Source organism: Zosterops lateralis (assembly GCF_965231275.1).
Source record: "Zosterops lateralis genome assembly, contig: HAP1_HAP1_SCAFFOLD_408, whole genome shotgun sequence".
Lineage (NCBI taxonomy): Eukaryota > Metazoa > Chordata > Aves > Passeriformes > Zosteropidae > Zosterops > Zosterops lateralis.
The window spans coordinates 1-20154 of NW_028154293.1; the positions used below are offsets into that span (position 1 = coordinate 1).

Consider the following 20154-nt stretch of genomic DNA (forward strand, 5'->3'; position numbering starts at 1 on the left):
GTTCGACAAGTGGCAGGAAACCCCAAAAATCCCCCAAAAAATCCCCCAAAATCCCCCAAAAATCCCCCAAAAATTCCCAAAAAATTCCCAAAAAATTCCCAAAAAATTCCCAAACCCTGAAATTCCCAAAATCCCCAAAATTCCCAAATTGCAGGTTGGGTACGAGCTGAAGGAGGAGATCGAGCGCAAGTTCGACAAGTGGCAGGAGCCGCCCCCGGTGAAACAGGTGAAGCCCCTCCCGGCCCCCTGGACGGGGCAGAGGAGAAAAGAGGAGGAAGGAGGTGAGTTAATTAGCGTTAATTAGCGTTAATTAGCGTTAATTAGTCATTAATTAGTTGTTGATTAGTTTCCTGATTTGATTTATCCAGGTTTGTGTTTGGTGAAATCTTAATTTTTCCTGTTGTTGGTGAATTAATTAAGGGCTGATTGATGCAAGGTTTGCTCATAATTAACTCTTAATTAGCTCTAATTAATCCCTAATTAACACTCAATTAGATCCCTAATTAGCTCCCAATTAACCCCTAATTATTTTGTGATTGATCACCCAACAAATTAACACATAATTAACCCTTAATTACTGCCCCACTTAGTCCCTAATAAGCCCCAATTAACTGCCAATTAGCTCCTAATTAAACCCTAATTAACCCCTAATTACCATTATAATAAAGCCGTGATTAGTCCCTAATTAACCCCCAATTACCCCCTAATTAGTCCCTAATTAACTTCCTACTAAACCACTGATTAACATCTAATTATCCCCTAATTTGCCCCTTAATTAACCCCTAATTACTCTCTAATTACCCCTTTAATTAACCCCTAATTAGTCCTTAATTAACCCCTAGTTACCATCCTAATAAAGCCATGATTAGTCCCTAATTAACCTCTATTTACCCCTAATTAACTCCCTGATAAATCCTTGATTAACCCCTAATTATCCCCTTAATTAGCCCCTATTTACACCTAATTAACCCTAATTGGTCCCTAATTAACTTCCTGATAAAGCCCTGATTAATCCCCTAATTCTCCCTAATTAACCCCTTAATTAACTCCTAATTAGTGCTTAATTAACCTCTAATTAAGATCCTAATAAAGTCATGATTAATCCCTAATCAGTCCCTAATTAACTCCCCAATTTCCCCTAATTAGTCCCTAATTAACTCCCTGCTAAACCCTTGATTAACCCCTAATTAGCCCCTAATTAACATCCTCTTAAATCCCTGATTAACCCCTAATTTTCCTGTAATTAAACCCTTAACTAACCCCTAATTAGCCCCTTAATTAGCGCCTAATTAACCCCTAAAAAACTGCCAATGATCCCCTAATTACTCCCTAATTAACCCCTAATTAATCTCTAATTAACATCCTAATAAAGCCTTGATTAACCCAATCAGTCCCTAATTACCCCCTTAATTACTCCCTAATTACCTTCCTGCTAAATCCCTGATTAACCCCAAATTCTCCCCTAATTACCCCCTTAATTAGCCCATTAATTAGCCCTAATTAGCCCTTAATTAACCCCTAATTAATATCTAATTAACATCCTAATAAATCCATGATTAACCCCTAATCAGTCCCTAATTATCCCCTTAATTACTCCCTAATTACCCTTCCTGATCAAGCCCCTAATTGTCCCTAATTACCCCCTTAATTAACCCCTGAATTAGCCCCTAATTAAGATCCTAATCAGTGCCTGATTTACCCTCAATTAACCCCTTAATTAACCCCTAATTACCCCTAATTAATATCTAATTAACATCCTAATAAATCTATGATTAAACCCTAATCCGTCCCTAAATAACTCCCCAATTAACCCTAATTAACCCCTAATAATCCCTGATTAACTCCCTGATAAATCCCTGATTAACCCCCAATTAGCCCCTTAATTAACCCCTAATTAGCCCCTAATTAACATCCTAATAAAGGCTCCATTATTAACCCCTTATTATCCATTATTAATCCATTATTAACCCCTATTTGTGCCTTAATTCCCCCCTTAATTAACCCTTAATTACCCCCTAATTAGCCCATTAATTAGCCCTAATTAGCCCTAATTAACCCCTCAGGTACCGGAAGATGAAGGAGCGTCTGGGTCTGACCGAGATCCGCAAACAGGCCAACAGGATGAGCTTTGGGGAGGTAATTAACGCTAATTAACGCTAATTAATACTAATTAACCCCCCAAAAATCCCATTTTTTACCTTCCAGAGGCTCAAAAATCCTTTTTTTTTACCCACTTTTTCCTTTTTTTCCCCTATTTTTGCCTAAATCTCATTTTTTTCCCATTTTTAACCCAAGTTTTTTCTCCTTTAATCCCCCAAATCCCATTTTTCACTATTTTTTTTCCCATTTTTGCAGTTTTTCACCCCATTTTTCTCTCCAGATCGAGGAGGAGCCGACCAGGAGCAACCCCCAAAAATCCCATTTTTAGTCTCTTTTTCCCCGTTTTTATCCCCATTTCCTCCCTTTTAACCGCATTTAAACCCCCCAAAATCCCATTTTAATCCCCTGAAATCCCATTTTTAATCCCATTTTTGGTATTTTTAATTCCCAGATTGAGTAGGAGCCGCCCAGAAGCACCTGGGACCCCCCAAATCCCATTTTAACCCCCCGAAATCCCATTTTAACCCCCCGAAATCCCATTTTTTCCCCTTTAACCCCCCAAAATCCCATTTTTAACCCCAATTTCCCCATTTTTATCCCCATTTCCCCCCATTTTAACCCCCGAAAATCTCATTTTTTCCCCTTTAACCCCATTTTCACCCCCCCAATCCCATTTTAATCCCATTTTCCCCGTTTTTATCCCCATTTTCTCCCATTTTTTCCCCTTTAACCCCATTTTTTTCCTCTTTAACCCCATTTTAACCCCCTGAAATTCCATTTTTTTTTCATTTTAACCCCCCAAAATCCCATTTTTAATTGCAATTTTTATATTTTTTTAATTTCCAGATCGAAGAAGTCGCCTACCAGGAGGACCTTGGCTTCAGCCTGGGCCACCTGGGACCCCAAAATCCCATTTTAACCCCCCAAAATCCCATTTTTCACTGATTTTTCCCCATTTTAACCCATTTTTTCCCCCCCAGATCAAGGATGAGCCGACCAGGAGCACCTGGGACCCCCAAAAATCCCATTTTTTCCCCATTTCCCCCCCTTTATAACCCATTTTTTTCCCCTTTAACCCCATTTTAACCCCCCAAATCCCATTTTTTTCCCCTTTAACCCCATTTTAAGACCCCCAAACCCCATTTTTCCTATTTTTAACCCAAACTTTTATTTTTTAAATTTTTTAGATCGAGGAGGACGCGTACCAGGAGGACCTTGGCTTCAGCCTGGGCCACCTGGGACCCCCAAAATCCCATTTTAACCTCCATAATCCCATTTTCCCCATTTTTAATCCCATTTTCCCTCCTTTAACCCCATTTTAACCCCCCGAAATCCCATTTTTTTCCCCTTATAACCCCCTGAAATTCCATTTTTTTTCCATTTTAACCCCCCAAAATCCCATTTTTATCCCTTTTAACCCCATTTTAACCCCCTGAAATCCCATTTTTCCCACTTTTCATGCCAAATATTTATATTTTTTATTTTCAGATCGAGGAGGACGCGTACCAGGAGGACCTTGGCTTCAGCCTGGCCCACCTGGGACCCCCAAAATCCCATTTTTCCTATTTTTTTTATCCCATTTAACCTGTTTTTAATCCCATTTTTCCCATTTTTATCCTCATTTTTTCCCTTTTAACCCCATTTTAACCCCCCAAAATCTCATTTTTTTCCCCTTTAACCCCCCCAAACCCCATTTTTCCTATTTTTAATCCCATTTTTAACCCAAATATTTATAATTTTTATTTTTCAGATCGAGGAGGACGCGTACCAGGAGGACCTTGGCTTCAGCCTGGGCCACCTGGGACCCCCCAAATCCCATTTTTAATTGAAATATTTATATTTTTTATTTTCAGATCGAAGAGGACGCGTACCAGGAGGACCTTGGCTTCAGCCTGGGCCACCTGGGCAAGGGCGGCAGCGGCCGGGTCAGACAGACCCAGGTCAACGAGGCCACCAAGGCCCGGATCAGCAAAACCCTGCAGGTCCTGCCCCTCATTAACCCCAATTAACCCCTCATTAACCCCCCGGGGCGTTAATTGGGGTCATTAACGGTAATTACTCCCCCCCCCAGAGGACCCTGCAGAAACAAAATGTGGTTTATGGGGGCAAATCCACCATCCGGGACAGGAGCTCGGGGACGGCCTCCAGCGTGGCCTTCACCCCACTGCAGGTGGGATTTGGGGGGATTTGGGGAATTTTTGGGAATTTTGGGGGGATTTGGGGGATTTGGGGGGATTTTGGGGGGTTTGGGGGGTCCTGGAGGGAATTTGGGGGAGATTTATGGGGACCTGGAGGGAATTAGGGGGGGATTTGGAGGGTCCTAAGTGGGATTTGGGGGGTTTGGGGGAGATTTGGGGGAATTTGGGGAGATTTGGGGGTCCCAAATGGGATTTGGGGGAATTTTGGGGGTCCTGGAGGAGTTTGGGGGGATTTTGGGGGTCCTGGAGGGGTTTAGGGGGGTTTATGGGGGCAAATCCACCATCCGGGACAGGAGCTCGGGGACGGCCTCCAGCGTGGCCTTCACCCCACTGCAGGTGGGATTTGGGGTTTTTTGGGAATTTTTGGGAATTTTGGGGATTTTTGGAGGAATTTTGGGATTTTTGGGGGGGTCCTGAAGGGGTTTGGGGGCTCCTGGAGGGAATTAGGGGGGGATTTGGAGGGTCCTGGGGGGACTTGGGGGGTCCTGGAGGGGTTTGGGGGGTCCTAGAGGGATTTTGGGGGGTCCCGAGTAGAATTTGGGGGATTCTGGGGGGTCCTGGAGGGATTTGAGGGGGTCCTGGGGGGTCCCAAGTGGGATTTGGGGGGGTTTTGGGGGGATTTGGGGGCAGTTTGGGGGGTCCCAAGTGGGACCATCCGGGACAGGAGCTCGGGGACGGCCTCCAGCGTGGCCTTTACCCCCCTGCAGGTGGGAAATGGGGGGTTTGGGGATAATTGGGGGAGTTTGGGGGGTCCTGGAGGGATTTGGGGGGGATTTGGAGGGTCCTGGAGGGAATTCGGGGTGGGATTTGGGATTTTGGGGGAGATTTGGGGAGTTTGGGGAGAGTTGGAGGGATTTGGGGGGGTCCTGGAGGGAGTTGGAGGGAGTTTGGGGGGATTTTGGGATTTTTTGGAGAATTTTGGGGGGGTTTGGGGGGGGTTGGAGTGAATTTGGGGTGAGATTTGGGGAGTTTGGGGGGTTTAGGGAGGATTTGGAGGGAATTTGGGGGGATTTGGGGGATCCTGGAGGGATTTGGGGGGGAGTTTGGTGGGTCCCAAATGGGATTTGGGGGGTTTTGGGGGGAGTTTAGGGGGTCCTGGAGAGATTTGGGGGGTCCTGGAGGGAATTTGGGGGGAGATTTGGAGGGTTTGGGGGGAATTTGGGGGGTCCTGAAGGGGTTTGGGGGATTCCAAATGGGAAAAGGGGGGATTTTTGGGGAATTTTGGGGGGGTTGGGGGGAACTTGGGGGGAGATTTGGGGGGTTTGGTGGGTCCCAAGTGGTATTTGGGGGGATTTTGGGGGGTCTTGGGGGAGATTTGGGGATTTTTGGAGGGATTTTGGGGGGTTTGGGGGGTCCTGGAAGGAGTTGGAGGGAGTTTGGGGGGATTTTGGAGGGATTTTTGGGGGAATTTTGGGGGGTTTGGGGGGGCTTGGAGTGAATTTGGGGCGAGATTTGGGGAGTTTGGGGGGTCCTGGAGGGGTTTGGGGGGGATTTGAGGGGGGTTGGGAGGGATTTGGGGGGAGATTTGGGGGGTCCTGGAGGGATTTAGGGGAATTTTGGGGGGAGTTTGGGGGGGATTTGGGGGGTCCTGGAGGGATTTGGGGGGAGATTTGGGGGGTTTGGGGGAGATTTGGGGGGTCCCGAGTGGGATTTGGAGGAAGTTTGGGGGTGTTTAGGGGGATTTGGGGAGGATTTGGGGGTTTTGGGGGGAGTTTGAGGGGTCCCAGATGAATTTTGTGTCTCCCAAATTAAATTTTGGGACCCCAAACCAAATTTTTTTGGGGCAATTTCCCAAAACCTTTAAAAATTCAACCCCATTTTGTGTCTTTAAAAAATCTTTCCCCAACAACAAAAAATTTTATTGACTCGGGGAGACCCAAAAAGGCCAAAATTTTGGGATTTTTGGTGATTTTGAGACAGAAAAAATTAATTTTTTTGACTTTTCAGGGGCTGGAGATCGTCAACCCTCAGGCAGCAGAGAAAAAAGTGGCCGAGGCAAATCAGAAATATTTTTCCAGCATGGCCGAGTTCCTCAAGGTCAAGGGGGAGAAAAGTGGGGTCCCCACGCCCCCCTGAGACCCCCAAACCCCTCCCCAAATTCCCCAAAATTCTGGAGATTTTCCCCCATTTTGTGTTTTATTCCTGAACTTTCTATAAATATTGGAAATTTTTTTGGATCGGAGACTCTCGGGGGAGTTTTTTTGGGGGGATTTGGGGGGTCCTGGGAGGGATTTGGGGCGAATTTTGGGGGGTTTTGGGGCTTTTTTTTGAGGAATTTTGAGCAGGTCCCGCCCCCTGGGCAGATCTCGGCCTCCTATTGGCTGTCCCGATTTTGATTGACAGCTCCGCCTCTTGGCCACGCCCCCCGGCGGTTATTGGCTGCCCCGCGCGAAGAAACGGCCAATAGGAAGTGGCTCCGCCCCTCGCGACAAAAGGGGGCCAATCAGGGAAAGGCATCGCCCCACTCCCGCCACGGTTTTGAGTGACGGCGATTCTGACCAATCAAAACGAGACTTTTAGGCTTGTCCCCCGCCTTATGGGCGTGGCTTCGGTCTTAACCACGCCTCCTTTTCCGGTATAAACACAGCGCCGCCAACGGGAGCGCGGGGCTGGCTTTGATTGACAGCAGCGCGGGGGAGGTGCTCTTCGTCCCGCCTTTTTTGTGCTTTAACCAATCATCGCGCGTTGTTCGCTGACGGGCGTGCAAATCAGCCAATGAGGGGCGGCGCGGGCGCGCGGGGGCGGGGCGGCGCCGCCTGAGGGGAGCCGCCGCCGCCATTTTGGACGCGGCGGCTCTGAGGGGATCCGGAGCCGAACCGGGACCGGGGGGGAATCCCGGGGAATTCACCGAAATAAAACCGCGAAAAGCGGCAAAAACCGGCCGCGAGATTTTCCTCCCACCTCGAGGAGTCGCGATATCCCCTCCTCGAGGCTCCATCGCGGCGATATCGCCACATTCCCGCCGGTTCTCGGCCCGCCAGGAGCGCCCCGAGAGAAACCGGTGAGTGCGCGGGGAAACCGGGAATGGGGCGGGGCCTGGAGTGAGGGGGGTCTATAGGAGGCTATAGGGGTCTATAGGGGGGCTATAGGGGGTCTGTAGGGGGTCTATAGGGGGCTATAGGGGTCCATAGGTGTCTATAGAGGGCTATAGGGGGCTATAGGGGATCTATAGAGGCTCTATAGGGGTCTATAGGGGGTCTATAGGGGTCTATGGGGGTCTATAGGGGGATCTGTAGAGGGTCTATAGGGGTCTATAGGGGGCTATAGGGGTCTATGGGGGTCTATAGGGGTCTATGGGGGCCTATAGAGGTCTATAGGGGTCTATGGGGGTCTATAGGGGTCTATAGGGGTCTATAGGGGGGGCTATAGGGGGCTATAGGGGTCTATAGGGGGGGCTATAGGGGGTCTGTAGGGGGGTATAGGGGTCTATGGGGGTCTATAGGGGTCTATAGGGGTCTATGGGGGTCTATAGGGGGCTATAGGGGGGGCTATAGGGGGTCTGTAGGGGGGTATAGGGGTCTGTAGGGGTCTATAGGGGCCTATAGTGCGCTATAGGGGTCTATGGGGGGCTGTAGGGGTCTATGGGGGTCTGTGGGGGGCTATAGGGGTCTATAGGAGGTCTATAGGGGCCTATAGTGGGCTATAGGGGTCTATGGGGGTCTATAGGGGTCTGTAGGGGTTTATAGGGGGTCTATAGGGGGCTATAGGGGGTCTATGGGGGGGCTATAGGGGTCTAGAGGGGTCTATAGGGGGGCTATAGGGGTCTGTAGGGGGTCTATAGGGGGGCTATAGGGGTCTGTAGGGGTCTAGAGGGGGTCTAGAGGGGGTCTATAGGGATCTGTTGGGGGCTATAGGGGTCTATAGGGGGTCTATAGGGGGGTCTATAGGGAGCTATAGGGGCCTATAGGGGGGTCTATAGGGGTCTATGGGGGTCTATAGGGGGTTATAGGGGGTCTATAGGGGTCTATAGGGGTCTATGGGGGTCTATAGGGGGCTATAGGGGTCTATGGGGGTCTATAGAGGTCTATAGGGGTCTATAGGGGGCTAGAGGGGTCTAGAGGGGGGTCTAGAGGGGTCTATAGGGGGCTATGGGGGGCTATAGGGGGCTATGGGGGGCTATAGGGGGTTATAGGGGCCTATAGGGGTCTGAGAGGTTCATTAGAGGATCTATAGGGGCTCTATAGGGGCCTTTGGGGGGTCTATAGGGGTTCATGAGGGTCTGTGGGCGTTCTATAGGAGGTCTGTGGGTGTATCTGATGCTCTATAAGGGTTCTTGGGGCTCTGGAGGATCCATAGGGGCTCTGTGGGGAGCCATAGGGGGCCTATAGGGGTCGTGGAGGGCTCTGTATGGAATTTTAGGGCATCTATGGGTGTCCATAGGTCCCTATAGGGGCCTATAGGAGCCCATTGGGTTCTGTGGGGAGCCATAGGGGGCCATAAAGGGCCTATAGGGGCTCTGTGGGGGTGTGTGTGGGTTGTATAGGAGGTCTGTGGGTGTATCTGATGCTCTATAGGGGTGTTTGGGGCCCTGGAGGATCCATAGGGGCTCTGTGGGGGTCTGTAGGGAGCCATAAAAGGTCTATAGGGCCCTATAGGGGTCTATGGAGGGCTCTGTGGGGGTCTGTAGGGTCTCTATGGGTGTCCATAGGTCCCTATAGGGGCCTATAGGAGCCCATTGGGTTCTGTGGGGGGTCTATAGGGAGCCATAAAGAGTCTATAGGGGGCCTATAGGGGTCTATAGGGGCTCTGTGGGAGTCTGTAGGGTCTCTATGGGCGTCTATAGGGGCCTTTAGGAGCCCTTTGGGTTCTATGGGCGTCTATAGGGGCTCTATAGGGGCCTATAGGGACATTTGAGGAGGTTTGGGGGGGTCTCAGAGGGGGCTTTGGGGGGTCCTGGTGGGATTTTGGGGGTCCTTGGGGGATTTGGGGGGCCCTGGTGGAATTTGGGGGGATTTGGAGGGTCCTGAGGGGATTTGAGGGGATTTGGGGATCCTGGGTGGGGTCTAGGGAGTCCTGGGGGGAATTTGGGGGAATCTGGGGGGTCCTGGGTGGGATTTGGGGTATTTGGGGGAAATTTGGGTGGATTTTTGGGGTCCTGGGGGGTCCTGGTGGGATTCGGGGGTCCTGGGGGGTCCTGACCGTCCCCTCCCCCCCCAGGCCCCCCCCCGAGGGGATGCCGAGAGCCCCCCAAAATGGCCGACAAGAGGAAGCTGCAAGGTGAGGGGACACCTGATTGGCTGGGACAGCGTGGGCGGGGCCAAGCGCGGCTGGCGGGAGGCTCCGATTGGCTGCGGGACTCCGGGTGTGGCCCACGGCTGGGTCTGATTGGCTGGGGCAGTTTGGGTGGGGCTGGGTGTGGTCAAAGGGAGACTTTGGGTGCGGCCTGTGCCTGGCTCTGATTGGCTGAGTCCCACGGCCGGCTCTGATTGGCTGTGGGGCTCTGGGTGCGGCCCATGCTCAGCCCTGATTGGCTGTGACCCATGAGTGGCTCTGATTGGCTGTAACGTGTGGGCGTGGCCTCCCCAGGGGAGATTGACAGGTGCCTCAAGAAGGTGTCGGAGGGGGTGGAGCAGTTCGAGGACATTTGGCAAAAGGTGAGGGGGGAAAACACCCCAAAAATACCCAAAATAGCCCCAAATTCCACAGGAATTCCACTAAAAACCCCAAATTCTACAGAAATCCCCCCCAAACCCCCCAAATTCTCAAAAATCACCCCCAATTCCCCCCCAAAACCCCTCAAATTCCACAAAAATCCCCCCACAACACACGAAAACTCCATTCAAAAAACCCAAATTCCCCAAAAATCCCCTAAATCTCCCCAAAATCCCCCCGAATTTGCCCCCCAAATTTCCCAACAAACCCCAAATTACCCCAAAATCCCCCCAAAACCCCCAAATTTTACAAAAATCCCCAAAATCCTCCCAAATCCCCCCAAAATCCACCAAATTCCCCCAAAACCCCCCAAAATTCCCCCAAAAAACCCCAAATCCCCCCAAATTTGCCCCTCAAATTTCCCAAATTTCCCCAAAATAACCCAACCCCCCCCAAATTCCACAAAAATCCCCCAAATTTAACAAAAATCTCCCCAAATCCCCCCAAAACCCCCAAATCTCCCCAAAAAATCCCCCAAATCTTCCCAAATTTCTCAAAATTCCCCCCAAATCCCCCAAATTTCCTCCTCAAATTTCCCAAAAAACCCCAAATCCCCCAAAACCCCCCCAAAAATTCCCCAAAACCCCCCAAATTCCACAAAAAAACACCCAAAAAACCCCCCAAATCCTCCCAAATTCCCCCCAAAATCCCCCAAATTTTACAAAAATCCCCCCAAATCTCCCCAAAATCCCCCCAAAATTCCCAAATTTCCCCCCAATATCTTTATTTATTCCCAAAATCTTTATTTTTTCCCCAGCTCCACAACGCTGCCAACGCCAACCAGAAGGAGAAATACGAGGCCGACCTGAAAAAGGAAATCAAGAAACTCCAGGTGCCAAAATTTGGGGGGAAAAATGGGAAAAAAAGGGGAAAAAAAGGGAAAAAAATAAAAAATGGGAACCACAAAATCCCCCCCGGGGGTTGAAACACAAAAAATCCCCAAAATTTTCTCAGTTTTTGCAAAATTCTGGCGAAATTCCCATAAAAATCCCAAAAATTCCTCAAAATTTGACCAAAAGTTGCCCAAAATTCCCCCAAAATATCCAGAAAAATTCCCCCAAATTCCCCTAAAATTTCTTGAAAATTCTCCCAAAATTTACCCCAAAGTTTCCTAAAAATTCTCCCAAAATTTCTCAAAAGTCCTAAAAAATTCCCACAAAATTCCTCAAAAATTCCCCAAAAATTTCCCCAAAATTCTCCCAAAAATTTTGGAAAATTCCCATAAATTTTACTGCAAAATTTCTCCAAAACTTACCCCAAAATTCCCACAAAATTCTCCCAAATTTTCCCTCGAAATTCCCCAGAAATTTCCTAAAAAATTCCTGAAAATTCCTCTAAATTCTCCCAAAAATTCCGCAGAATTCGATCAAAATTTCACCCAAAATTCCCCCAAAATTTCCTGAAAATTCTCTCAAAATTCCCAAAAAAATTTCCCCAAAATTTCCCTCAAAATTCCCACAAAATTCTCCCAAATTTCCTCAAAAATTTCCTGAAAATTCTCCCAAAATTTACTCCAAAATTTTCTGAAAATTCCTCAAAGTTCTCCCAAAAATTCCGCAAAATTCCCACAAATTTTATCCCAAAATTCCCCCAAAATTCCTCAAAATTTACCCTAAAAATTCCCCCAAAATTTACCCAAAATTTCCTAAAAATTCTCCCAAAATTCCCCCAAAATTCCTCAAAAAATTCCCCCAAAATTCCTTAAAAATTCCCAAAAAATTTCCCCAAAATTCCTCAAAATTTCCCCAAAATTTTCCCCAAAATTTCCTGAAAATTCTCACAAAATTCCTCAAAATATTTTTGGGGCTGTTTTTTGCCTCTTTTGGTTTATTTTGATTTATTTTGGTTTATTCTGATTTATTTTGATTTATTTTGGTTTATTTTGATTTATTTTGATTTATTTTGATTTATTTTGATTTATTTTGTTTTATTTTGATTTATTTTGGTTTTTTTTTGATTTATTTTGATTTATTTTGTTTTATTTTGATTTATTTTGGTTTATTCTGATTTATTTTGTTTTATTCTGATTTATTTTGGTTTATTTTGATTTATTTTGATTTATTTTGGTTTATTTTGTTTTATTCTGATTTATTTTGTTTTATTTTGATTTATTTTGATTTATTTTGTTTTATTTTGATTTATTTTGGTTTATTTTGATTTATTTTGGTTTATTTTGATTCATTTTGATTTATTTTGTTTTATTTTGGTTTATTTTGATTTATTTTGATTTATTTTGATTTATTTTGATTTATTTTGGTTTATTTTGATTTATTTTGGTTTATTTTGATTCATTTTGATTTATTTTGTTTTATTTTGGTTTATTTTGGTTTATTTTGATTTATTTTGTTTTATTTTGGTTTATTTTGATTTATTTTGTTTTATTTTGATTTATTCTGGTTTATTTTGATTTATTTTGATTTATTTTGTGTATTTTTTCTGGTTTTGGGGCTGTTTTTTGCTATTTTGGTGCCATTTTTTTGCCTCTTTTGTTTTGATTTATTTTCTTTTATTCTGTTTTATTCTGATTTATTTCGGTTTATTTTGGTTTATTTTGATTTATTTTGTGTATTTTTTCTGGTTTTGGGGCTGTTTTGGGCTATTTTAGGACCGTTTTTTGCTATTTTGGGACCTTTTTTTGCCTCTTTTGTTTTATTTTGTTTTATTTTGATTTATTCTGATTTATTTTGTTTTATTTTGACTTATTTTGTTTTATTTTGACTTATTTTGATTTTTTTGGTTTATTTTGAGGTATTTTTTCTGGTTTTGGGGTTGTTTGGGGCCATTTTTTGCCTCTTTTGGTTTATTTTGATTTATTTTATTTTATTTTTATTTATTTTGGTTTCTTTTGGTTCCTTTTGGTTTATTTTTTGTTTATTTTGATTCATTTTGGTTTATTTTGGTTTATTTCGATTTATTTTGATTTATTTTGGGGCAATTTTTTGGGTTTTTTGGTGTGTTTGGGGTTATTTTGGAGCTGTTTTTTGCTATTTTGTGTCCATTTTTTTGCCTCTTTTGATTTCTTTTGATTTATTTTGTTTTATTTTGATTTATTTTGTTTTATTTTGATTTATTTTGTTTTATTCTGATTTATTTTGGTTTATTTTGGTTTATTTTGATTTATTTTGGGGTATTTTTTTCTGTTTTTGGGGCCGTTTTTTGCTATTTTGGTGCCGTTTTTTTGCCTCTTTTGTTTAATTTTGATTTCTTTTGATTTATTTTGGTTTATTTTGTTTTATTTTGGTTTATTTTGATTTATTTTGTTTTATTTTGATTCATTTTGTTTTCTTTTGTTTCATTTTGTTTTGTTTTGTTTTATTTTGGTTTATTCTGATTTATTTTGATTTACTTTGACTTATTTTGTTTTATTTTGATTTTATTTTGATTTATTCTGGTTTATTTTGTTTTATTTTGGGGTATTTTTTTCTGGTTTTGGGGCTATTTTGGGCTATTTTGGGGCCTTTTTTTTGCCTCATTTGTTTTATTTTGATTTATTTTGGTTCCTTTTGGTTTATTTTTGTTTTATTTCGTTTTATTTTGATTTATTTGGGGTATTTTTTTCTGATTTTGGGGCTGTTTTGGGGCCGTTTTTTGCTATTTTGGGACCGTTTTTTTTGCCTCTTTTTGTCTTATTTTGATTTCTTTTGATTTCTTTTGTTTAATTTTGTTTTATTTTGATTTATTTCGGTTTATTTCGATTTATTTTGTTTTATTTTCCCCGGCAGAGGCTGCGGGACCAGATCAAGACATGGGTGGCCTCCAACGAGATCAAAGACAAGCGGCAGCTCATCGACAACAGGAAACTCATCGAGACGGTGAAAAATGGGGGAAAAAAAATAAATTTTTGGGGAAAAAATGGGGATTTTGGGGGAAAAATGGGGGTTTGGGGGGGAAAAAATTGGATTTTTGGAAAAAAAAAAGTGAAAATTTTGGGAAAAAAATGGGATTTTCGGGGGAAAAAATCAGAATTTTTGGGGAAAAAATCAAATATTTGGGGAACAAATGGGGATTTTGGGGGAAAAAAACCAAAAATTTGGGGGAAAAAATGGGATTTTTTTGGGAAAGAAATGGGATTTTTGGGGGAAAAAAAACCCGGAAATTTGGGGGGAAAAAAAGGGGATTTGGGGAGGAAAAAATGGGAAATTGGGGAAAAAACGTAAATTTTGGAGGAAAAAAGGGATTTTGGGGAAAAAAATGGGATTTTTGGGAGGTAAAAGAAGGATTTTTTGGGCTGAAAAATGAGAGTTTAGGTGGAAAAAAATAAAAGGGAATTTGGGGGGAAAAAATGGGATTTGGGAAAAAAATTGGGAATTTGGAGGAAAAAAACCTCGTAACAAACTCATGAAATGGTGAAAATGGGGGGAAAATCAGAATTTTGGGGAAAAAATCAAAATTTTGGGAAAAAAATGGGATTTTGGGGAGAAAAAAATGGGAATTTTGGGTAAAAGGGGGGGATTTAGGAGGAAAAAAGGGGATTTGGGAAAAAAAAGGGGATTTGGGAAAAAAATGGGGAAATTGGGGAAAAAAAGTAAATTTTGGTAGAAAAAAAAAAAAGGGAATTTGGGGAAAAAAAAAGGGAATTTTGGGAAAAAAAAAGGGAATTTGGAGAATAAAAAAGGAATTTTTTTGGGGGAAAAAAAAAAGGGAATTTAAGGGGAAAAAAACCCAGCAGATTTTGACAGAAAAATGAGAATTTTTGGGGGAAAATTTGAATTTTTTGGGGCTAAAAATGCCATTTTTTTCAGGTAAAAAAGGGGATTTTTGTGCGTTTTACGTTTTCCACGTTGCAGAGTTTGAATTTTGGGGTGTTTTTGGTGTTTTTGGGCAGCAAATGGAGCGTTTCAAGGTGGTGGAGAGGGAGACCAAGACCAAGGCGTACAGCAAGGAGGGGCTGGGGCTGGCGCAGAAGGTGGACCCGGCCCAGAAGGAGAAGGAGGAGGTCGGCCAGTGGCTCACGGTGAGGAAACGGGGGAAAATTGGATTTTTTGGGGAAAAAATTAATTTTTTTCGGGGAAAAAATGAGGTTTTTCAGGAAAAAAATGGGGTTTTTTAGTGGAAAAATGGGGTTTTTTGGGAAAAAAAAAGGGATTTTTTGGTGAAAAAATGTGATTTTTTGTCGAAAAAATAATTTTTTTTTGGAAAAAAAAATGGGGGTTTTTTTGTCAAAAAAATGTTTTTTTTCGGGAAGAAAATTGGGGGGTTTTTTTGGGAAAAAATGGGTTTTTTCGGGAAAAAGCAATTTTTTTCGTCAAAAAAAAAAAAAAAAAAGGGTTTTTTTTGTCAAAAACCGAGGTTTTTTAGTTAAAAAAATGGGGGTTTTTTGGAAAAAAAAATGGGGTTTATTTGGGAAGAAAATCAGGTTTTTCGTCAAAAAAATGGGATTTTTGGGAAAAAAATTGGGGTTTTTTGGAGAAAAAATGGGGTTTTTTGTCAAAAAAATGGGTTTATTTCCGGAAAAAATGGGGGGGTTTTGTGAGAAAATGGGGGTTTTTTTGGGGAAAATGTTAGTGGGTTTTTTGGGTAAAAAATGGGATTTTTCGTCATAAAAGTTTGGGGTTTTTTAGTTAAAAAATGGCACTTTTTTTTGTGGAAAAAAATGGGGGATTTTTCGGGAAAAAAATTGGGGTTTTTTGGGAGAAAATGGGGTTTTTTTTTGGAAAAATGGGTTTTTTCCCAGAAGGAGAAGGAGGAGGTCGGGCAGTGGCTCACGGGGAGGAAATGGGGCTTTAATATAAAATAATGGGATTTTTCAGGAAAAAAAAAGGGGTTTTTTGGGAAAAAAATTGGTTTTTTTAGAAAAAAAATGGGATTTTTTGGTGAAAAAATGGGATTTTTCGTCAAAAAAATCAGTTTTTTCGGTAGAAAAATGGTTTTTTTTGGGAAAAAATCAGATTTTTCATTAAAAAAGAAAAAAAGATTTTTGTTAAAAAAAATGATTTTTTTCGGGGAAAAAATGGAATTTTTTTTCATAAAAATTGGGGTTTTTCAGGAAGAGAATGGGTTTTTTCATTAAAAAAATGGGATTTTTTGGTGAAAAAATGGGGTTTTTCGGGAAAAAAAAGAGATTTTTTGGGGAAAAATCATTTTTTTCGTCAAAAAAATGTGTTTTTTCGGGAAGAAAATGAGTTTTTTTGTCAAAAAAATAGGATTTTTTTTGTCATATAAAATGGGTTTTTTAGTTAAAAAAATGGGTCTTTTCAGGAAGAAAATGGGTTTTTTCAGAAAAAAAAAGGGATTTTTTTTGGTGGAAAAATGGGGGGTTTTTGGTGGAAAAATGGTTTTTTTCTGGATGAAAATCGGTTTTTTCAGGAAAAAAATGGGATTTTATGGTAGAAAAATGGGGTTTTTTAGTGGAAAAATGGGGTTTTTTTTGTGAAAAAATGGGGTTTTTCGGGAAAAAAAATGGGATTTTTTGGTGGAAAAATGGGGTTTTTTCCCAGAAGGAGAAGGAGGAGGTCGGGCAGTGGCTCACGGGGAGGAAAGGGGGGAAAATTGGATTTTTCTGGATGAAAATCAGTTTTTTTAGAAAAAAAAATGGGATTTTTTGGTGGAAAAATGGAGTTTTGCGTCCAAAAAATGAGTTTTTTCGGTAGAAAAATGGGGGTTTTCATAAAAAAAATGGGTTTTTTAGTTGAAAAAATGGTTTTTTTCAGGGAAAAAATGGGATTTCGGGAAACAAATGGGTTTTTGGGAAAAAAATGGGATTTTTTGGTGGAAAAATGGGATTTTTTGGTGAAATAATGAGTTTTTTCGTCAAAAAAAAGGGATTTTTTTAGTGGAAAAATGGGGTTTTTCGGGAAAAAATGTGTTTTTTCGGGAAGAAAATGATTTCTTTGTCAAAAAAATAGGATTTTTTGTCAAAAAAATGGGTTCTTTAGTTAAAAAAATGAGTTTTTTCGGGAAAATATTTTTTTTCAGGAAAAAAAGGGATTTTTTTGGTGGAAAAATGGGGTTTTGCGTCAGAAAAATCTTTTTTTTTTTCGGAAAAAAATGGGGGTTTTCGTCAAAAAAAAGGGATTTTTGGGGAAGAAAATGGAGGGTTTTTAGTGGAAAAATGGGGTTTTTCGGGAAAAAAAATCAGTTTTTTCGTCAAAAAATCAGGTTTTTCATCAAAAAATGGGTTTTTTAGTTAAAAAATGGGTTTTTTTAGGAGAAAAATGGGGAGTTTTTGTAAAAAATTGGGGTTTTTTTTTTGGGAAAAAAAATGGGGTTTATTTGGGAAGAAAATCAGGGTTTTTTGTCAAAAAAAAGGGATTTTTGGGAAAAAAAATGGGGATTTTTTGTGAGAAATTTTTTTTTTCCGGGAACAATTGAATTTTTTTGATAAAAACTTTAATTTTTTGGTGTTTCTGTGTCCCCAGAGCACCATTGACACCCTGAACATGCAGGTGGATCAGTTTGAGAGCGAAGTGGAGTCGCTGTCGGTGCAGACCAGGAAGAAAAAGGGGGACAAGGATGTGAGTGGGACAAAAAATACACCAAAATCACCCAAAATCAGCATAAAAAAGCACAAAAGAATAAAAAAAAAAGCCTCAAAATATCCAAAAATGGCACAAAATCGGCTTAAAATGCCCCAAAATCCAAAAAAATGCCCCAAAAATCCCCCAAAATCGGCTCAAAATCGGCTTAAAATGACCCAAAATGGCACAAAATTTCACAAAATGAGCAAAAAATGTCACAAAATCAGCCAAAAATGGCCCAAAATGGCCCAAAATATCCCAAAATCAGCCCAAAATAACCCAAAATCCTCCAAAATATCCCAAAATCCGCCCAAAATCAGCACAAAATAACCCAAAATAACCCAAAATATGCCAAAATGGCCCAAAATCAGCCTAAAATAGCCCAAAATGGCCCAAAATATCCCCAAAATCAGCCTAAAATCCTCCCCAAATCAGCCTAAAATGGCACAAAATCTGCCTAAAATACCCCAAAATCAACCCAAAATATCCCCATTTTTCCCCATTTTCCCCCATGTTTTTCTCTTTTTTTTTTTTCCTTATTTTTTCTCATTTTTTTTCATTTATTCCCCATTTTCCCCCCAATTTTTCCCCATTTATTCCCCATTTTTTCCCCATTTTTTCCCTACTATTATTTTCATTTTTTCCCCAATTTTTCCCCATTATTTCCTTAATTTTCCCCCAATTTTTCCTCAAATTTTCCCCAATTTTTTTTCATTTTTTCCCCAATTTTTTTTCATTTTTTCCCCAATTTTTTCCCTATTATTTTGCCGATTTTTTTTTCATTTTCCCCCCATTTTTCCCCCGTTTTTTTCATTTTTTCCCCATTTTTTCTCTTTTTTTTCCTCTCTTTCCCCATGTCTTCCCCCATTTTTCCCCTTTTTTTCCTCATTTTTCCCCCTTTTTTTTTTTCATTTTTTCCCCATTTCTCCCCCAATTTTTCCCCATTTTTTCCTCAACTTTCCCCCAATTTTTTTTTCATTTTTTCCCCATCTTTTTCCTATTATTTCCCCATTATATTCTCATTATTTTCTCACTTTTTCTCCCCTTTTTCCCCCAGAATATCCCCAAAATATCCCCAAAATCAGCCCAAAATCCACCCCAGCATCATCCTAAAATAACCCAAAATCAGCCTAAAATAACCCAACCCAAAATGAGTCTAAAATAACCCAAAATATCCCAAAATCAACCAAAAATATCCCAAAATCAGCCCAAAATCAGCCCAAAATACCCCATTTTTCCCCCATTTTTTGCCATTTTTCCCCCTCATTTTTTCCCATTTCCCCCATTTTTTCCTATTTTTTTCTCTTTTTTTCTCTTTTTTTTCCTCTTTTTTTTTCCCAATTTCTTCCCCAATTTTTCCCCATTTCTTCCCCAATTTTCCCTCAATTTTCCCCCATTTTTTTTCATTTTTTCCCCAATTTTTCCCCATTTCTTCCCCAATTTTTCCCCAATTTTCCCCCAATTTTTTTTCATTTTTTCCCCAATTTTTTCCCATTTCTTCCCCAATTTTTCCTCAATTTTTCCCCTTTTTTTTTTCACTTTTTCCTGTGTTTCCCCCCAGAAACAGGACCACATTGAGGCTCTGAAGTGGCTCCACTTCCCCCTGTGGGATCCCCATTTTTCCCCCATCTTTTTCTCTTTTTTTTTTCTCATTTTTTCTCATTTTTTTCTCTTTTCTTTCCCATTATTTCCCCATTTTCCCTCCCATTTCCCCCATTTTTTTGCCATTTTTTCCCCAATTTTTTTCCCATTTCTCCCATTTTCCCCCCAGTTTTTCCCCATTTCTTCCCCATTTTTTTCTATTTTTTTTCCCCCATTTTTCCCATTTCCCCCCATTTTTCCCCATTTTTTTGTATTTTTTTCCCCATTTTTTTCTAATTTTTTTCTCATTTTTCCCCATTTTTTTCTCTTTTTTTCTCTTTCTTCCCCAAATTTTTTTTCATTTTTTCCCATTTGTTCCCCAATTTTTTCTTAATTTTTCCCCAATTTTTTTTCTCATTTTTCCCCCATTTCTTCCCCATTTCTTCCCCATTTTTTTCTAATTTTTTCCTCATTTTTTCCCCATTTTTTCCTCATTTTTTCCCCATTTCTTCCCCACTTTTTGCCCATTTTTCCCCCAATTTTTTTTCATTTTTTCCCCAATTTTTCCCCATTATTTCCTCAATTTTTCCCCGATTTTTCCCCATTTTTTTCCCGTTTTTTCCCCATTTTTTCTCTTTTTTTTTCTCATTTTTCTCCCCTTTTTTTCTCATTTTTTCCCCATTTCTTCCCCAATTTTCCCCCATTTTTTTTCATTTTTTCCCCAATTTTCCCCCATTTTTTCCCCAATTTTTCCTCAATTTTACCCCAATTTTTTTTCATATTTTCCCCATTTCTCCCCCCATTTTCCCCCCATTTTTCCCCCTTTTTTCCCCCATTTTTCCCCCATTTTTTCCCCCAATTTTCCTCCATTTTTTCCCCTTTTTTTTCTCATTTTCCCCCCATTTTTCCCCCTTTTTTTTTTCATTTTTTCCCCAATTTTTCCCCTGGTATTTCCCATTTTCCCCCTGATATTTCCCATTTTTTCCCCCTTTTTCCCCATCTTTTCCCCATCTTTTCCCCATTATTCTTTTTTTTTCTCACTTTTTTCCTCACTTTTTCCTCATTTTTTTTCTCTTTTTTTCTTTTTTTTCCCCCTATTTCTTTCCCATTGTTTCCCTATTTTTCCCCCTGATATTTCGTGGTTTTTTCTCTTTTTTTCCCCATTT

General features: G+C 41.4%; 2 protein-coding genes across 2 annotated transcripts; both read left to right on the plus strand.

The window, feature by feature from the left end:
* Positions 1-154: 154 nt before the first annotated feature.
* On the plus strand, positions 155-6547 carry LOC310923834 (U4/U6 small nuclear ribonucleoprotein Prp31-like; the record flags this gene model as incomplete). Its single annotated transcript, XM_083885762.1, is given in 6 exon segments — positions 155-260; positions 263-281; positions 2064-2136; positions 3954-4082; positions 4172-4270; positions 6246-6547. Coding segments are annotated over 6 exon segments (555 nt in total), but the record flags the coding sequence as incomplete, so codon positions are not given.
* A 507-nt stretch (positions 6548-7054) lies between these two features.
* CNOT3 (CCR4-NOT transcription complex subunit 3) lies at positions 7055-19565 on the plus strand. Its single transcript, XM_083885761.1, has 7 exons — positions 7055-7299; positions 9456-9515; positions 9825-9892; positions 10708-10782; positions 13673-13762; positions 14776-14904; positions 17309-19565. The coding sequence occupies exons 2-7, from the start codon at positions 9491-9493 to the stop codon at positions 17735-17737; spliced, it is 816 nt and encodes a 271-aa protein (XP_083741887.1). The 5' UTR covers positions 7055-7299; positions 9456-9490; the 3' UTR covers positions 17738-19565.
* Positions 19566-20154: the final 589 nt, after the last annotated feature.